At 43.0% G+C, this 19,416-nt stretch overlaps 2 protein-coding genes across 7 annotated transcripts; one reads left to right on the top strand and one right to left on the bottom strand.

The window, feature by feature from the left end:
• Positions 1-231: 231 nt before the first annotated feature.
• Positions 232-9,800, bottom strand: LOC307032449 (uncharacterized protein). The gene is made up of 2 exons (XM_079670425.1): positions 9,438-9,800; positions 232-8,897 (listed from the first exon to the last, which is right to left on the bottom strand). The coding sequence occupies exon 2, from the start codon at positions 8,816-8,818 to the stop codon at positions 740-742; it is 8,079 nt and encodes a 2,692-aa protein (XP_079526551.1). The 5' UTR covers positions 8,819-8,897; positions 9,438-9,800; the 3' UTR covers positions 232-739.
• Positions 9,801-12,165: 2,365 nt separating this feature from the next.
• Positions 12,166-18,998, top strand: rmnd5b (required for meiotic nuclear division 5 homolog B). 6 transcript variants are annotated; one of them, XM_079668249.1, is made up of 11 exons: positions 12,166-12,357; positions 13,650-13,823; positions 14,029-14,171; positions 14,253-14,390; positions 14,554-14,654; positions 15,098-15,264; positions 15,746-15,769; positions 15,862-16,027; positions 16,132-16,234; positions 16,324-16,478; positions 17,027-18,998. In XM_079668249.1, exons 2-11 carry the CDS (start codon positions 13,685-13,687, stop codon positions 17,088-17,090), a joined length of 1,200 nt encoding a protein of 399 aa, XP_079524375.1. In that variant the 5' UTR covers positions 12,166-12,357; positions 13,650-13,684; the 3' UTR covers positions 17,091-18,998. The 6 variants fall into 6 exon arrangements, with proteins under 6 accessions (XP_079524375.1, XP_079524376.1, XP_079524380.1 ...); XM_079668250.1 differs by having other exon boundaries at positions 12,172-12,313; XM_079668253.1 differs by lacking the exon at positions 12,166-12,357 and adding an exon at positions 12,474-12,660.
• Positions 18,999-19,416: the final 418 nt, after the last annotated feature.

The raw sequence follows: 19,416 nt of genomic DNA, 5'->3' as shown, positions 1-19,416 counted from the left end.
CACTATTCTCATTAAGAGTCACCTATTTGCAATTTAGCCATCTCCCTCACTGAAGATTGCATTGTTTATCTGAAAAACAATGAACTCTATAATAAAGTTTGTGAGTTTGATTACATATTTTAAGACTGTAAAACTTTACCATGAAAGCTACATAAATGTACATTTACATTTGTAGTATTACCTACATATTAGTGTATGAAGGAATAGAAAGAAATCAATAACAAAGTGTCATAACATTTCTTATGTGACAACATTTATTGGCCTTTTCATTGCAGACATCAGGTGCACAAACTCAATCATCCAAAAAACACAATAACAACATAAATATTAGGTTATTTTAAAACTGTTTTTTTTAGATGTTTCTGTTAAAGATAACACATCAGTAAATCAGTTAACAAAATGATGTGTAGTGCCATTGTATTACCAGTGATGTTATGTATCAAAAGTGACAAAAGTGTAAATATCATTTTAAATGTAGGTAATAATCTTGAGAACACCTCATAGAAAAGGCTAACTTTCTTGTTTTCAAAACTATAAACTCAAGAATGATATATCTTGTGCTATTCAAACAGCCTAGCACAGAACAAGCAGCAGCAAATACACAACAACAACATAATTAATATCTTCAGTTGCAATGTGAAAACTCAAATAACATTTCAGGCTAACATTAGACACCCCCCTTTATACACTGTGTATTTAAAACCAACAGGCTCCAGGAAGGCGGCCTCTGTCCTCTATTTCAGGACCTTTTCCCTCCTGTTGGGGGTAGGTTGGGGGGATGTTTGTGGTAATAGTCTGGTGGGGTGGGATTGGGACTTGCATTCATCCCTGTGGGGACATAATACATACTCTCCAGGTAGCTCTGGTCTAGTGGTGGATGGTTCTGAGGCTCTGGCTTGGGCCCCTGGCCCGAGGGATTTCTGTAGCTGACCCCAGGCCCCCCTGGGTGCATTGTTGATGCAGCTTCAGGATATCGGGGAGGCTGAGGCTGTGTCTGGGGGTGGGCTTGGGGAGGAGGAGCTGCATAGGGCATGTACTGCGGAGCAGGAGCATACATGTTGGGGTTGTGGAGAGATGTGTAGGGGGCTGCTGAAGGGGGGTACAAGCCTGAATGTGACATTGCTTGCTGCGGGATGAGCACTTCCACATATTGGCCAGTCTCAGGGTCAAACAACATTTTCCTTAGTGGCTGTACAGGCACTTCAATGTAAAAATACTTCCCTGTCTCAGGATCTAGGAGCACTCTTCGAGGGGTCTGTCCATAGCTACTCTCTGAGTATAAACTGGAGCTGTCGCCCCCGTATTCAGACCCATAGGAAGGCCCCAGACTTTGATTGCCACACAAGTACTGGGGATCCATTGGAGGAAGGCCAGGAGAGTGGTTGTGGCCAGGATCACTGTAAGGAGCCCCAGCCATGCCAGGTGGCTGTTGCTGAGGGGATCTATGTACAGGGGGTCTTCGAGGGTCAATATGCTGGGTGGGCACAGCAGGGCAGGTCTGCATAAGTGATGGATGGGGTGGGCAAGGAGGAGGCTGGAGGAGAGGCTGGTACATGGTGGGGGGCTGGCTTGGACCAAGGGGACTTGCTTTAGGAGAGCCGCGCTGGTAGTTCATCTGCTGAGGGTCAGGTCTGCACTGATGGGGACGGGGCGGAGGCTGAGCCACTTGGTAAGGTAGTGCCTGGCCTGGAGAGTGTGGAGCAGCTGGAGGAGTGTGGGTATGGGGGCTGTGGTGATGGTGAGAAGAGGTGAGACCAGGGTGGGAAGGGCAGCCAGCTGTGCAGGAGCAGGGAGTGGGGCGGGAGGCGGGCTGATAGCGATTTGACCTCTTTGCTGTCAGATCTGGGAGCAAGAGGGGACTGAAGCTTTCTCTTTCATCGTAGCTTGGCGGGTCATCTGAGGCATAAAAACGCAGGTCATCTGTCCATTGGGAGCGCTCTCTGGACAGCGATCTGTGGTACGGCTGGTGCATGTATCCTGGCACTTGTGTTGAACCAGCAGCGGGATATTTTGTATTGTTTGAAGTTACTGGCAGAGATTGTTCATCAGGGTATGCCGTCCTGGGATACTGGGGTTGGCTTTCTGGCTCCATAACAGCTGGCTGTGTTGGCTGGTTGGCTCCAGCTGAGTCATGGACATTGACAGGGTTAACTTGTGGGTCAGACACTGGACCTGGACCTGAGGTTAAAACTGGCCCTGTGGCTGATATTGGAGCTGTAGCAAATGTTGTCGGTCTTTGCGTATATCTAGAGTTCTGAGGCAACGCCCCTGGCTTTTGCTGCTGACCTTTGACGTTGGATGCCTCTGTCTCGGATGTGGTTGTTGACGGGTTTGAGGGATTGGAGATGGTGGTTGCTGTTGCTTTGCAAGGTGGAGGTTTGAGGCTGGAAACTGCAGACACAGCAAGTTTTCTCGAATAATTTGATGTTGATGTTGAGTCATTGGATATCTTTCTATAGATTGTTGGTGAGGACACAACAATTGTTTGAGGCCTCTCCTCGCCATATAGTTTGACAGTAGAGGTTGTTACTGATGGTCTCTGTACTTGATTTGGCATTGCTCCTAAATCTGCAGGTATAAACTTGCAGCTTGGTTTTGGTGGCACCACTGGCTTTTGAGAATTTTTAGCTATAGATTTAACTTCAATGGCTTGAAGCCTGCTGTTTCCTGTAGAGTTTGTGGGCGTCTCTTGTTTCTGTGTTTCTTTAGACAGAGATTTAACCTCAATTGGTTGCGGTCTAAATCTTCTTACTCCAGGTGACCTTGGGGGGAAAGTTGGATCTTGTCTTTTCACTGCTTCAAAATCTCCATGTTCCTTTGCTTTGGCGGGAGATGTTTGCTCCTGCATATTCCTCAATGGAGGAGCAGTATTTTGCTTTGCAGTGTCTTTCACCATAGGCTTACTGCTTTTTATCTCATTTTCTCTGGTTCTTGTAATTGTGTCTGTGTTGTCAGATTCTACTGAGGGCCCAGATGTGGTTGATGAGGAGGAGAACGTCCTCTCTCTATGAGACTCGATCCGACCATCATCTGAAGGAGCGGTGGTCTGAAGAGGGACCTCTAGACTGTTCACATGCTTACGGGGAACCCCTTTATCTCCAGGTGCATTCTGGTTGTCACCCACCACTGCTCCAATGTCAGCATGGAAGCCTTTTTCCTTTAATAACATGGAAACTGAGTGCCCACTGCTACCTGTGTTAGCGGGCCCAGGTGAAAGTGAAGCAGCTGGGGCTTGGAGCGGCGTGGGCATCTTTTCCCCAGCTGGAGATGCAGATGTTTTGGTTTGGCTGGATCCATCCCTTATTAATACTACAGCAGTGGAAACCTCTCTCTCCTTACTGGCCATTTTGGGGAGGCTCCCGAGCATGGGAGGTTTCCTGTCTGTTCTAACCATTACAGGTTTGTTCTCATCCCCTTGCACTTTATGGATTTGTGTCATAGTCTCTTGTGTTTCCTCTGCCGTGTTTGGACCATGTTGACATGGCTTTGCAATTACTTTATTTTCTGTGGTGTACATTTTTGTTTTAGCATTCGAAGGGGATTGTCTGCTTACCTTTGTGATGAGCTCTTGAGAAGCATCTGGTTTGTCACATTGATTGTCTGAGTCGTCCTTGCCACATGGTATTTTATGTTTGCCTTCTTTCCAGCAAACAGCTTTGTATTGTATTTGCATTGGCTGTGGACGAGCGAGAGGGCTTCCTTTCCTCTGAAGAGGTGGAGATAAGGTTGGCAGCTTTAGATCTTTTGCGTCCTCTTTCTGTTCCTCCGTCCTCTTCCCCCTCTTTATCTCCTCTCTTGCCTCTCTCTCTCTCTGTGCAATTATCGCTTCCCTCCTGTCCTCTTTAATTTGTTCCTTTCTTTCCTCATTTAAAATGTCCACCCTCTCCTCATCCCCATTTGATGGCAATACAGCACTAGTTGCCTTGAAGGAAAGGTTATATGTATTTTTTACAAGCCGCCTCACATCTCTAACTTTGTGAATGGGGACCTTAACTTTATTAATCCCATTTTCTCCTTCCTCTTCTGATTTCTCATCTACACTAGTGTCTAGACTACCCTCTTTTATATCTGGGGAAGAAACCCAAGGTCTGATGTCTGCCTCAGGTGTGAGACAAACATTAAGGGAGGTTTTCTTCTTTTCCACGGCTTTGAGTGTAATCTCCTGTGTTTGTGACATGTAGGAGCCCTTGGCAGCCTCTTGAATTTGTGTATGGTCCCCTTTGTTTATACATTCCTGGTCTCTGTTTGTCACCCTGGCCTGCGTGCTGCTGGCTCCAGAGGCAGAATGAGCTACTGTTTCACCATCCTCCGTTCCGTCCCATGTTTTACTTTCATCGGCTCGTTTCACTCCAGTTCTTGACTGCAATGGCACTTTCAATTCTGATCTTATTTCAGATTTCAGTGAGGTTGGATTCCTGCTTTGAGAATCAGCATCTTCACTCTCAGAATGTGAAAAGTTAACACTTCGACTGCTGCTGGATGAACTTGGCCTGTTACTCGATCTCTCTCCAAAGTGTTGTGTTGGTTTAGCTCTATCCTCTGTGTTTGGTTCTCTTCTCACAGGAGGACCCTCAGATATATACTCTGATTGAAGACTGGAACTCAGATTAGGTTTTGGGGACTCCTTAAGTGGTGCCACTGCACATTCTGTTGCCGAGTTATTTACCTCAAAAGCAGGGCTTTCTTCTTCTCCTGCCTGCTCATCAGAAACACTCTGCATCTTCTTGGATAACACACTTTTGATAAGACAAGTGGCTATCTTGGTTTTAGTGAATGTTTCATCCAGAGACGCAGATTTCTTGAGTTTGGATCTTCTGTCATTTTGTTGAGTGGGCTCAGGGCTTGGCTCAGAAGGGTAGCATTCTTGCATTGCTGCTGGTGTACTGTGTTGTCTAATGAATGTCTCTCTGGAATGACCCTCTAGGGAGGGGCTTTCCACCATCCCTGGTAACACAGGACTGCTATTTTCACTGCTCTCATCCTGCTTCCCTTCTACATTATTCCTTTTCTTCAGCTGGATCTGTCTCTTTGGCACTCCCCTTCTCACCCTCCTGGAGTCCTGTCTTTCCACGGCCACATCTACGCACTCATAGTTACCCATCTCAGAGTGCCTTGACTGATTGAGGCCCTCTGTGTAGTATGCAGATGGTTGTTGCAGGAAGAGTTCTTCGTTGTCCAGCTTGGGAGCAGAACCCCTGAAGTCAGCATATGCCGGCCAGGAGGAATTGACCCCAGCTGGGCTCTCCTGTGTGGACGGTTGAGAAATGTTGGTGGATGAACGGTGGCTAGAGTTGTACATGTCAAGGTAATCCATCTCAGAGCTTGACAGGCTGCTGAAAGCCAAGTCTGAAATCCACTTCACCTCATCGTCTGCATCATCAAGCTCACTTCCCATACTGGAGCTGGAACTACGTCCGGGCCTGTTTGCAGCCCTGCGTCCTGGAACACTGTTCTTGTTGTGGGGTGCTGAAGGTTGAAGGCGTCTGCTGGCACCACCACCCCTGGTGTCTTGTTGGGAGGCAAGTCTGAGCAGACTCTTTTGTTGCTGTAGCTGTCTGGTGGAAAGCAAGCTCTCTGAATAGGAATGCACTGTTGGCAGTCCCTGACGAGTCTCTCTGCTTGTGGGAGCTGCGCTGCGACTCGCAGGCCCTTTTCTATTCCTGGCATTGAATGACAGCTCAACCTGTTCCCCTCTGTAACTGGCGTCCCCCTGCCAACCCTTCCCCTTTTCAGGAACCAGCTCCTCCCTCTTTTTCCTCTCTCTTTCCATCTCTCTATCCATTTGCCTCTCCCTTTCTAACTCCCTATCGTCCTCCAGCTGCATTTCCCTCTCCCTCTCCATCTCCAATTGCCTTCCTTGTCTGACCCGGTGAGCCTGGCTATTATTGTCAACATGGGCAGTATTGGGGCTTTCCCTATTTGTCACCGCTTTCTTTAAATTACCACTTTGTGAAGATGCTACATCCTGAGAGGGGCTATGGCTTCTGTTCTGCCACTGTCTGTATGGTTTCTCAGGGGCTATAATATGGACAGGTGTAAACCTGGTAATTGGCGGAGATGGAGTCCGCCTTCTGTTTGCATGGTGGGCCATGTCCTCTGTTATCCTCTCTCTGTTTTCACGTCCAACTTTGGTTGACAGCCCTCTTCTCGCAGGCTCAGGTGTACAAGATGATTTTATTGAGCAGCTGCTGTCAGAAGTTGGGGAATAGGTATTGAATTGAGGCTGTGAGTTTTCCAGTCTCTGTACAGGTGAGTTGGATGAAGCCCTGTAGACAAGGGGTATACTTGGACTCCCAAATTTAGAGACTAGCAGATTAGGGGAGGGACGCTTGATTTCAGTGGGGGGATAGATAAAAGTAACTTCTTTCTGAACTAAGCTGGGGCTAATGCTTCGTTTTTCCTCAGGAAAAGAAGCTAAACCTGGGTTTTCCTGAAGGTTATCTTCTTTTGGTGTTGCCTCTCTCTCAGTGCTTTGTTTTTTCAGTGAACTATCTACCTTTTCCTCAGCTAAGAAAGGTGAAGGGGATAAAGTTGACTGCACTGGTGAACTGCTTTTGATTTCAGCTACAACTGATATGTCTCCCCTTTCTAATTCAAATAAGGGTGACACACTCTTGTTTTCCAAATGTGTGGGATATTGTGTTATATTATCAACCGGTGTGGTATTCTCCTCAACCTCAAGTTTATTTCTTAGAGGAGGAGTAGGTAGTGTGAAGTGAGGGCTGCCCCCAGTGGAGCGGGTTGCTGGTGAATGCTCAGGAGATAGGACAACAGGTGATGGATCTCTACTTCTATGCTGAGATGAGGGACTTTGAGACTTGTCCGATGAAGCAGTAGGATATCTTGGCTCAGGGGAGGGAGTGTGATGTTTTGGCTGAGGTGAAGGTGTTAGATACCTGGGTTGGTTTGACAACGTTTTTTCAGGCTGCAGGACAGAGTTTGTGAGGGCCAATTTATGAGGGGAGCCTCTTGGTGTACCAGTGGACTCTGCTATACTGCTCTGAATACTGTCTCTGCTTGGGGTAGGGCTCTTTACTTTAGGGTATTCAAGTGTCCTATCAGGCTCAGGGGTGGAGAGGCCAAAGAGTTCAGCAAATGGGGAAGTGTCCCTGTCCTCTGGCTGGACAACAGAGTACGAAATCCCTGTGATATGAGGGGACGAAGTGCCACTTGTTGGTGAGGCAGAGTCAGGGTGAAGCTCTAGGGAAGGAGACGTAAATGTTGTCTCCGCCTCAGAAGGCCACTCTCTCCTACTGACCTCAGGTGAGGATGCTGTAATCCTGATTTCAGGTGAAGGAGCAGTGTCTCTGTGCTCAATGGGAGAGTTGTTGCTTTTAAATTCCGGTGATGCAGATAAACTATGACTTACCACAGGTGAAGACACCTGGGTACTGCTTTCAGAATGTGTTGAAATGTGCTCTATTTTATGTGAGAGGCTGGGAGACAGAGTTCTTGTCCCAGAAGAAGCTACACTGAGCAGTCCAGGAGAGGGAGCTATGTGTCTTAATTCAGGTGAGACACTGTTCTCCACAATTTCAGGAGATGTTGATATTGAAATGACAGGTGATGGCGGTGTGTATTGTGGGCCAGGTGTAGACACAGTACTTACAATTTCAGGAGTAAACTTTGTATCTTGGCTCTCAGGAGTAGTCACAGTGTCTCTTTCTGGAGGAGAAGGATCTGAGATCAGCTCAAGGATGTAGGGAGATTCTTCAATATCGGGTGTGGAGCCTCTGCTGAGGAGATCAGGCAGGGATACCCTCCCTCTTAGCTCAGAAAAAGGTGATGAAGCTTGAGTCTCAGGGGAGTAGGGTCTATTATTCAGCTCAGGAGAGGCCAGTGTTTCTCTAGACTGGGATAATAACTCTCTACTACTGGATGAATGTAAAGGAGATGAAAGTGTGGCTCGAGTTTCAAAAGCAGATTCTGTCAAATCTTGAAAAAGATCTTTGGATGTGGGCTCAGGTGAGGGACTGCTGTGTTGATTATAGTAAATATTCCTTGACTCTGGAGAGCCTTGTGCTGCTCTCAACTCAGTTAATGGTTGTGTGCTCACTGATTCAGAGGGGGAAGAGCTGACACAGTTCAGAGGTTCAGAGGAGGGACTGTTATGTCTATCTTTGACAGTTGGAGTGGTTGTCCTTGGTTCAGATTCTCTAGCACCAGGGGAGGAGGGAGAACATCTCTTTTCAACTGGAGAAGAAGACAAGGATAATGCTCGTCCTTCTGTACTGAGTCTATAGGGGCTGTTTTGTCCAGAAGAGGGGGTCCTCTCACCACTATTTAGGACTTCAGGTAATGGGCAAACTGTACTAAGCTGAAGTGCTGGAGATTTGCTTTCTGTTTCTAAATTTGGGCCACTTTTCTCCGAAACGTCTGAATGTCCTGAGCTTATTTTCTGGCCCTCGTACTGCCTGCTCTCTGAAGACTCGCCCTGCAACAAGGGGCTGTTAAACCTTTCTCTTGAATCTTCAAAGCCCTCCTCTCCTTCACTAGAGCCCGGTGCAGTGTGGTAGGAGCCGGAGTCGTTCAGATCATCCACCAGAGGTGATGCAGCAGCTGTCCCGTCCACCTCCCTTTGGGAAATGATAAAAGCTCCTGCAGCAGGGCTGCTTGAGAGGGAGGCTGACTCACAGTCGTCTCCAAATATGTCACAAAGGCAGGTTGTCTCTGAAATGTCACTGCGCTGAGGGACGTTGATGATGTCAAAGATTTCAACGTGGTTTGGGGTGCCGTCACGATGACACAGGGAAAAATTACGATGGGGTGCACTGCGTAGGAAGGAGTAGCTGTCCCCCTGTAGAGTCCAGCTGTCCATTGCTCGTCCACAAACTCGAAATTCTCACTGTGGCCAGTCCAGTTTGCTCCTCTTGCCTGCTCTGGGCTCTGTTCCTGGACTGGAAATAAGATATGGTAACCTGGAGGGTGTGTAGCTCATTCATTTATATCACCAGTTACACTGTTGAAAATCAATGAGTGGCAAAAGCCTATTTATAGGAAATATAGAGACTAAACTGTGCATTTCTCCAGTTTTTTACCTTGCAAACAGCACATTTAGATTAAATAATTAATAAATAAATGTTGTGAGAATATTACAGAGCATTTCAAACTTCCAAAAGGGGATCAGGACAAAAATATAACACTGTCACGATGCCCTTAAAAGCACTATTGAAATGATCACAACAACACAATACAAAAACTCGCTTTAAGTTTTCCAAAACATTCAGTTAATACCAGAAAGTATGTGTATCTTTACATGTGCTTAAACATTAACAAGATTTAATCAATACATAATATTTGATGTGAAACTTTTTTGAATTACATTTTTCCACATACAGTAAGTGGAAAATTAGCTCTGCCAAATACATGCCCTTTCTCTAAACTCTTCACATGGCTTTGTGTGCAAGGGGAGAAAGACGAAATGATTGGTACTGTACCTTGGCCAGTGATGAGGCTTTCCCGAGGGCATGGAGTTCCTCTGTGTTGCAATATCTGCCCCTCATCCACAAAACCCTTTTTCAAAATCAAAAGCACATTCCACATTTACGAGACCACTGTGCACATGGTGAATCCAGGACAGAGCGGCTCGTACAGTCCAGTCTGGCAGAGCCACCCTCGCTGGACAAGCTCAGAATGTAAAAGACACTGCCATCAGACTTGAATAGAAAAGCAAAGAGGGGCATCTCGCTCAGACCCATTACATCCTCTAATGCTTCCATCTCTATTTCTGCCCCTCCCCTGTCCCCTCTTAGCCGGCCTCGGGGACATTTTTTACAGTGTCCAACCTGGATCTTTTTTCTTTTCCAAGCTGGGGTTTGGTTGGACATTGGCTTTCCTGTGTGATCTGGGCTAGGGGGCGGCGCTGGGGGTGTGTGGGTTTATAGTTAGCAGCAGGTGCTGATCCAGCCAGAACGGATGAGTGTGCCTGGAATCTGACACTTACAGCCAGATCAGTCACAGGGCTCCTCTATATATAAACCCATACTATCAGGGCCAGATAGCCATAGCTTCAGCCTGGGAATGCTGGAGGGGAAAGAAAGGGGGAAAACAAACCTCGAAGTACAGCCCACACAATATCCACATAACCTCTGCTTATGAGATAATGCTTAAAATTGAAGGTGTTTTAATGTTGTATGTTTTTGTGTGTCTCTGTGTATGCATGTGTGTGTGTGAACTGTAATGTGTAGCTGGGGTACAACAGGACAGGTCAAAGGTTAACATAGACCACCCAACTTTGACAGCTCACATGCAGAACTCCTGTGCAACAACACTTGTTAAGGTACTCTCACAATGATGTAGTTCATGTTTTTCCTTTTCATATCTGGATTTTTATGTTCCAGGATTCACTTCAGCCAATTAAAATGTAAGTTTCAGGTTCACTGTAAAGCTTTTCTGTCACTCACTACCAAATATTTGATCAAAGGGGATCATGTTATTCTACTGTACTCATTGCTACAGAAGCCATACCTTCTTAGCAACAGTCTGGGTGTCTGTGTATGTAGGGAGTTTCGATAAGCCTTCTGTCCCTAACCTAATTCATCATGAGATTATACCATTCATTCTCAGTCATTAAGTCACTCAGGGCAAGCCAATGGAAAACCTTTAATTACATCCTCTCTGACTAAATATTGCATAAAACTTAGAATGAGGGTCCGTTATATCTGTTGTACACATCATTAATGTTCCTATAGTCAAAATAATCACTGAGTCCCTGACCTTGGTGGAGTTTACTCTACTCATAGAGCTTTTCAACCGCTATATATTTTTTTTTGCATCATTAATTTTGTATTAACTCTATTATTTGTAATAGACTAATGTTTATAGACTCTAGATTACCTTACAGGTATATCCTGTAAATCATTTCATATTTCATTAGAGGCTCTAATGGCATGACAAACATGAATCATGATCCCTCTGAACTCTTCACATGCACTAAAAAGAGGTTGGATCATATGATTACATCTCATACAGTAAACTGGTATACACTATTTCATTATGTGTCGTACAAAAACAGATATTACTGGAATGACACAGAGTGAATGTGTAAAACTTGATCGTTCAGAACAATAATGTTTTTAAAGGTTAGAAAGGACACCAGGCAATATGTGAGTGGTGGGAGTGAGATAGTGTGATCTAGAGTGCATTGAAGTGTTGATATAATTGAAACTCTGAGGTTATGGCAGCACTGTATACAGCAGGAGGACTCAGAGGGAAAGAATGATGAGCACCTCAGTTATGGGAGCTTTAGTCTACATCACTGATAGATTAGTCACACCAGCCCACTCAAGTCCAAAGACCTTACCCACCCTCAGCAATGCGACACACTATTAACCAATGCGTAAACAATATGATGTGTGGGTATCTATAAGCAATATTACAAGAAGCATTTAAATGAGGGGGGATTGGCTGGGGAGAGGTTGATGTTAATCCACATATTGAGAAAATCTCAAATGCAGTCTGGTACAGCAAATCCTGTCGAAAGATAAATACAACTGACTTCATTTCTAAATTCATTCATGCTACTTTTACTGGTTGTGTTCTATCTCTAGGATATGATACTAAACAAAGGTTCAGTCTCATGATTATTATAATGTAGGTGCTAGTATTAATGACAGTAAGAATGTAAACACAAAATCACATTTCAAATCTGTCTTTTTTAAACTGACCTAGTTAGTTAAGGTCAAGTTCTATACAAGCCGCTAATATTCAGTGGTGGTATGACACTTGATTTTACTTCCTATCTAATATGATAAGCTACATGGATAATTATGAGATTTGGACACATAATAATATATTTGAGGGTGACATCAACTGTAAGGGAATTTCTCACTTTGTACACAATTGATCGGAAAAAAAACGAAGAGCAGATTAATCTATAATGAAAAAAATGATGTACATCTGATCACATTCGTGATAAGCAGTACTAGTGGCATACTATTAGATAGAATCAAATAACATCAGATACGGCTTACAAGTTATTTTTGTGGATGAAGATTTTAGATACATAACATATGATTGAAAAATATAATGCATTGCTACCATTAACTCATATTTCAAATTAGAGCTACTTTGACCCGCTATAACATTCAAATTAAATACGTTACGTTAACTCCTTTCTCTGCAGACCTTGAAAGTATTAGTTGTGACAGCTTGATGTGCATGAGGAAAGTCATATAGTGAAACTCATTTTTGTACGCTACGGTTTGTTTGATGTCGCAGAGAAAAGGACTTTTATTGTGAAATGTCCAGTTTATGCAGAATGCGACACAGGAAGATCCGCATTACAACTGCTGGTGAAGTGTTGCCATAACAGGCAAGTGGCTAACGCTAATGTTTGCTAACTAATTAGCAGGATAGGTGAGTGGCTTTTATTCAGACACATCATATCATTTTGTTCAAAGGCGGTAGATGTTTAAAGAGATCGGATAGTACACAATGTTGTAGACGAGCGGGTTGTCATTCTCTCCTGAAATAAGTTGGGCCTTGTCAGTCAGCAGCGGGTTGGCATCAACTAGCTGTTTAGCTGCTAGCAATGGCGAGCTTTTTTAGCTAGCCAGCCACCGTTTGTTTATGTTAGCTCTGCGGCAGCCTTCTTTTCTTATTTACCGCATCTCATCAAAATACTTGGTTGGAAACGTGTGACACTTTGCGTAAATCATTGTTAGTGAGTATTACAAATGTGAAATGTTATGTTGGAATTAAAATAGGAAATATAACTTGCGTTTATGTTGGTTAGCTCTATGACGTGACTGCTAGGTGGACATTTTCTATATTCAGCTTATAAACGGTGAGCTACAGCAAAGCTACACCTATCGGGGATTTTCTCTAATAAGAAGGTACATCTAACTGAATGCAGACGAGATTCCCAAAAGTAATGGCTGATAAACACTGTCTTTATAGGATTAAATGACACGTTAGTGTGGTTGAGACGCTGGTGACTGACGTTAGTAAACACCAGGCCGCTGAGTACACAGTGTGCCTGTATTTAACATTTTTAAGGCCTTGCTAGTTGTTAGCAGAGTTATACCAGGCCACACTTTTAATGAGGGCAGTATTGGGACGATTCGCATCTATCTCCTGATAATAAATAATATCTGGTGCCTACCAACTGTCGAATTTCTATTTAAAACCTTTTAGTGTCAAGTGACAGCTGTGAGAAAATCATGGTGTTGTCACTATGATCAGGTCTGTCAAATACTACAGGCAACTGGTTTGTTAGATTGAATTTTTGGCAGGATTTTCTTTAAGATTGATTCAACTGCAGCAACTACAGCAACGTTCATTATTTGAGCTTTACAAATACATCAGCTGGGCTATTCTTTCACCATTGTCATGTCTGTTGAGCTAGTTTAAAAAACATTGTTGCCAAAACTGTGGACTGACAAGTTTGTTTCTCATCATTAAAGGGTCACGCCCTGGTGTCTTGGTCACAATTTTTTTAAAACATGCTTTAGAAATATTTGTATTTAGACTTTGGCTTTACAAAATTAGTATTCTTTTTTCTTTTTTTTTTATGTAAATGTTAACAAATGTTCTCATATCTAGACTGGTACTTGCCTAAAAAGAAATCAGTTCTAAGAAGGCTAAATAAATAGTTAACTGGCTTGACCTGTTCTTTGCCGTTGACCTGTTTTTTCTTTTAAATCTAGGTGTCGTTGTGTATGTGAGTGTTCCAGTCTGAATCATGGAACAGTGTGCGTGTGTTGAGCGGGAGCTGGAGAAAGTGCTTCATCGCTTCGTGATGTACGGCCACCAGTCGGAGGAGAGGCTAGACGAGCTCCTGCGCAGCGTGTGTGAGATACGAGGACAACTAGTTGCTTTTGGTAAGTAAAACTGATGAGCACAAGGTGACTGAACACCACAAAGCGATACTATTTCATATTTAAGTGTAACATAGTAATCTTATTCTCATACCTGTTTTAATATCTTTATATATGGATGAAAATAGTGCTTTAATAGTGATGCTTTTTCCAAGCTCTATTGTTATTGACATGCAGAATTGAGACTTTTCCCTTTTCTCTTTTGCAGGAGTACAAGATGCAGACCTATCAGTCCTATCTCAGACTATGGCACAGTGTTGTAAGAATATCAAAGAAACAGTGCAGATGCTAGCATCGCGACATAAGGATATCCATGGCAGTGTGTCAAAAGTGGGCAAAGCCATTGACAGGGTAAGGACAGGTAGCAACTTTCTTTAACGTTTTATTTGATTTCTTAAGCATGTACTTAATTTCTGATATTGTTCTCTGCAGAATTTTGATGCAGAGATCAGTGCTGTGGTGGCAGAGACGGTGTGGGACACCCCTGAGAGACAGAAATACCTGAGTGAGACGATTGTGGAGCACCTGTACAGACAAGGGATGCTGAGTGTAGCAGAGGATCTTTGCCAGGTAGGTGCCGAGTGCTTTCAACATGTTTCATGTAAACACAGCCTGAATAAAATTAATTTAAGAAAAACCATAAGGCTTCAAATGTACTTTAATCCTTGATTTGTGTCTGGATAATAAATGTAACAATTCTTGATAAGTCACATTTACCCTTGTCTGTTTCTAGGAGTCTGGTGTAGTTATAGATATGAGTATGAAGCAGCCTTTCCTGGAGCTGAACAGAATCCTTGAGGCTCTGAGGATGCAGGACCTCAGGCCGGCACTGGAGTATGTTTTCTTTTTTCTTTTCATTTTGTTCTCTTAGTCATCTAGGCCTGTCATGTTACCTACTTTTGTCGCACAATATATTGCCATAGAAATTCATAGGATTATTCAAGGTTCTTTATTTGTCATATGAACATAGCTACCGAGTAGTTATCTCGATGAAAATCTTAGGTCACAGGCTTCTCCAACAGTGCAACACAATAAAACAGAAAAATATAGTGCAAGTCAATATTAAAAAGTAAATGCAAAAAGAAAAATAGTTTAAAAAAAGTGAAGTAGTTTCATATTGTTGTCATTTTAAGACTATTTTACCACACTGATATAATGATTATAATAATATTGCAAGAACACCATTTCAAAAAGCTGTTCATTCTATATATATATATATATATATATACCTAACATAACATAGTTGACTGTTCTTACCTATGTCTGTGCGTCTTTAGGTGGGCCGTGACGAATCGGCAGCGTCTCCTGGACCTGAACAGCAGTCTAGAGTTCAAGCTGCACCGCCTGTACTTCATCAGCCTGCTCAGTGGAGGAATCGGCAACCAAATGGAGGCCCTGCAGTATGCTCGGCACTTCCAGCCCTTCGCCTCCCAGCACCAGAGAGGTACACAGCATGCCTCGGCATCTAATGCTGCTCGTTTAGCTGATCTGCTCAATCATCGTTGTGACATTCGTGGCAAAAACGCACAACGATGCTCAACTTGATTTGTATTTCACATTTTTTTTAAAAAGGGACATATTATGTTAACATGCTTTAATGTAAAAAAAAAACACTTCATAATTTGTTTTAATAAAGTTTTTGCACCTGCTCTGATTTGCTTGCAAGGGTAATTGCAAATGTAGTTCTCAAGCCGCTGTTGGAGACATTCAGTTGGGGGGTGCTATATTGTAATGAGCCTGCATGTGACATAGGCAGTGGCAACAAATTTGAGCTTGTTTAATCTAACATTTTTCAAAAAGAAGCCGCTCACAAAAAAATGAACCAATTGTCTAATTTCACAGTTTTTAGGGTTGAATGCAAAACTGTTTCTGATGATATGTCCCTTTTCTAAGATTTAAATTATTTGTGTCTCTGACTCTTTTAGGAAGAGTCCCATCTTCACCTTCAGGCATATATATGATTTCTCTGAGTCTTATCACACAATTCTCTTTTAAACTTTGATTTGATTGTTTATCACACATGTTCTTTTGGTCCCTGCAGACATACAGATCCTGATGGGCAGCCTGGTGTACCTGCGTCATGGCATTGATAACTCTCCGTACCGCAGCCTGCTGGAGACCAATCAGTGGGCCGAGATCTGTAACATCTTCACCAGGGATGCCTGCTCTTTACTGGGCCTCTCTGTAGAGTCTCCTCTCAGTGTTAGGTCAGGAAACCATGAACAACACACACAAACTCACCAAAATTGGTATTAAAAGATTTCACCCACAGTCAGACTTATTAACCTCCGCCATGTCTGTTTCTCTGCAGTTTTGCATCAGGCTGTATGGCCTTGCCTGTGCTGATGAACATCAAGCAGGTGATAGAGCAGAGACAGTGCAGTGGAGTCTGGACGCACAAAGATGAGCTGCCTGTAAGTCCCTCTGAATTTCTAAAGAGCATCTATTGCTCCTTTTCATTTGTATTCACCTTTCAACTGATCACACCTATCTGCTCCCTTAGATTGAAATTGACCTGGGGAAGAAGTGCTGGTACCACTCTGTGTTCGCCTGCCCAATCCTCAGGCAGCAGACCTCAGAAAGCAACCCCCCCATGAAGCTCATCTGCGGCCACGTCATCTCCAGAGATGCCCTCAACAAACTGACTAACGCTGGGAAGTAAGTCAGCAAAACATGCCTGGCTGTTTGATGCGTGCCATGTATTATAATACATGAGATTTGTATAGTGCCTTTCCTAATGCTTAAAGACACTTCACATAAAACCAGAACAGAACAGTATTATCTTTGAACAAAGCATTTAACTAATTTTACATGCTTATTTGTGCTGAATAAATTCAAGTCATCAGCCAGTTGAAAACATACAAGCACTGTTGCTGTAGATATTGCATTGATATTGAGAGCTATTTTTCTATAAAATTTGAAAATCATATTATAACTGAAAAGCGAACATGAACGATTACTTGTATTTTGTTTGCAGTTAAAACATAAACTCAGTGGGGCTCTGAAAAAAAGCAAAACATTTTTTAGCCTGACATACTGTGGTGACATGAATGGAAACCAATGGCTTTCTTTAAATTACATTATCAATCCAAAAAAACGAATTGTTCATTACTGAATATGGTCAGATACTAGATTTGTGTTTATCAGAGTACACAAGAAGTATCATCCTTTTTAACAAACATCCTGTTCCCGTTTCTCTTCCTCAGGTTGAAATGTCCGTACTGCCCCATGGAGCAGAACCCTTCACATGCCAAGCAGATCTACTTTTGATAGCGCACACTTTCTTCACGAGTAAGGATGACGTTCCCTGGAGCTCTTTGCATTTCCAGGACCATTTGCTCTGGCCCTTTTTCCTCTGTCCCTGGCCTCTTGGCCTGTTATTGTAAGCATTAAGGTTTTATCCCAGTGCTCCTCTGGACAGCCTTGGACCCCCGTAACCCACCTCGGACCCTTCAACTTTGCTTAGTATACAGAGTCCAGCGGGGATGGTCCGTCTACAACCGGTTGTAAAGTGAGGAGTCTGTCAGTAATGAGACCTCACGAAGAAGCATTTCTGGAAAAGGTTCATTGATTGAAACACATTTGCAAATGCCTGCAGAGTTATAGGCTTATCTTTTGAAAGTAAGTAATACTTTATAGTGTTTGTTTTTTCAGCTTTATCGACCGTTTGAGTTGGATGACTGCTTCTTTTTTTCTTTCTCCTTTTTTTGTGACGGAAGCAGTTGAATGATAATGAATGGGTGCGTGTAGGTAAATGGTATAGATAAGCCGTTTCTGATTTCAGAAGGATAATTAACATTATTATACATGAGGAAGAAAGGCAGGAAAACAAACAGAGTTGAAGGAATATTATTTGCTGGTGGAGGTCTCATGAATGGAACTCTGGATTGTGACCCATTAATCCTCCATAATGTAATAAAGGCCTCACTTAGCTTCAAAGTCACTTTGAGCTGATGTTTCCGTTTGATCAGTAAAACATTTAACTCATCAAAGGTGGAACAGCTTTCTTTTTCTTTTGTTTGCGACTTACGGCACCAGCAAGATTTTCCTCATTGTAGAAGCCATGTGTCTTGTTCTATGTATGTATTTAACAAACAGTGACAAAAAAGAAACAAAAATATATACTACTGTGAAATGTGCTTTGTTTCTATTTTTCATTGCAACCGCCACAACGGCTCATGTAAAATAAACTGAACAGCAACATGCATAATCAACACTTCTGCGTAACTCAGAACTAGCGACTCTACGGTTCACATCCCGTTGTGCCATCGCCTCACTCTGCCCCACATTGTGTATCCTAAGCTTGCAAGCCATGTGATTTGGAGATGTAAAATGGTGTGACGGTAGCCGTATGGTCTGACTTGCAGTGACTGTAGGCTTGTGATTCAGCTTTACTCGTCGTGGGTGGGGAAGAAGTCCTCTGATCATTGTGGCTGTTGTTTAATATATACTTAGAAAATGCCTCTGCTGCGTAGCTTTTATTTCAGATGGAGTCAGAATAGAAAAACATTCAAATCAATGCATTTCCTCAGGGCTCATTGTAACAGTTCACACCACACCTTGCAGTTAGTATTACAGTTGTACATTCATATAAGGAGTCTTGAACAAAGATGACACATATTTCACTGGTGGGGCTGATAGTTTGGGTGATGTTGGAGTTTGTATATATTATTCAGCTGGGGGGGGGGGGGAGTGTGTCACGAGGTCCAAGGCATTTGGATGTACGATACAGTTTGTTTTAGATGATCAATACTAATAGTGCAAGTTCCCCGTGTCTTCTTGAAAAATGGTGATGTCAACTCGCATCAAAGTGAGGCTAATTAGTTTTGCATCGCACCAGCATAACTCACACTGACAACGCAACATTACACTCATTCAGAGTTTAATATAAATGATTTTAGCGTTTGGTTTTTATTTGGAAAAGGGTTAGAGCACATGTGTTGTGTGGACTTTCACTGAATTTCGTCTTTTTTTCTTTGGTTGACAATCATTCATAGCTTCTTCGAGTGTTCCTTCAGATAGACTGCTAGCGCTCCGTACCCCTGTCGTATTAATTTTGTTGAATGTTTGCATTTACTGCTTTTGTGTGTTATGCAACTTTTATTGTAAATATTTATCCTCTAACATGTTTCATATACTTGCATCTGAAATGAAAATAAAAATTTATACTCCAAGTCACATTTGGAGGTGTGTGACTTTAGCATTTGGTGATGGTCCCACACTATGACTCACTGACCATTTTTCGTTATGGTTTTACAGCTGCTCGGCCCTCCGGTCATCCCCACTTGGTGGCGCTCTTGCTGTATTATCCGTACTCAGTCTATAAACCCTTTAATTCTATAAAATCCTAATCTAGTGGTTTTCATTTGATCCTGCTTCACAACCAGGAACCATCTTCCCCTTCAGAAATGATACACTAATGTTCCACAATAAGGTGATTTCATCAGATAAACGGCACAGATGGCATTCAGCACTGCAACCCTCCTACAGTGATAACATGAGGTAAGAATCCTTTATCATCCCACTTCAGTAAACCACTCGGAGATGTGCAGTTATATTAAGCCCCAGTTTATATAATAATTTAAATGCCAAAGTA

This window comes from Notothenia rossii (genome assembly GCF_949606895.1).
Source record: "Notothenia rossii genome assembly, chromosome: 3".
In the NCBI taxonomy this organism is placed as follows: domain Eukaryota; kingdom Metazoa; phylum Chordata; class Actinopteri; order Perciformes; family Nototheniidae; genus Notothenia; species Notothenia rossii.
Note: the sequence above shows the minus strand (reverse complement) of the source record. Positions and strands in the feature narration are given on the sequence as shown.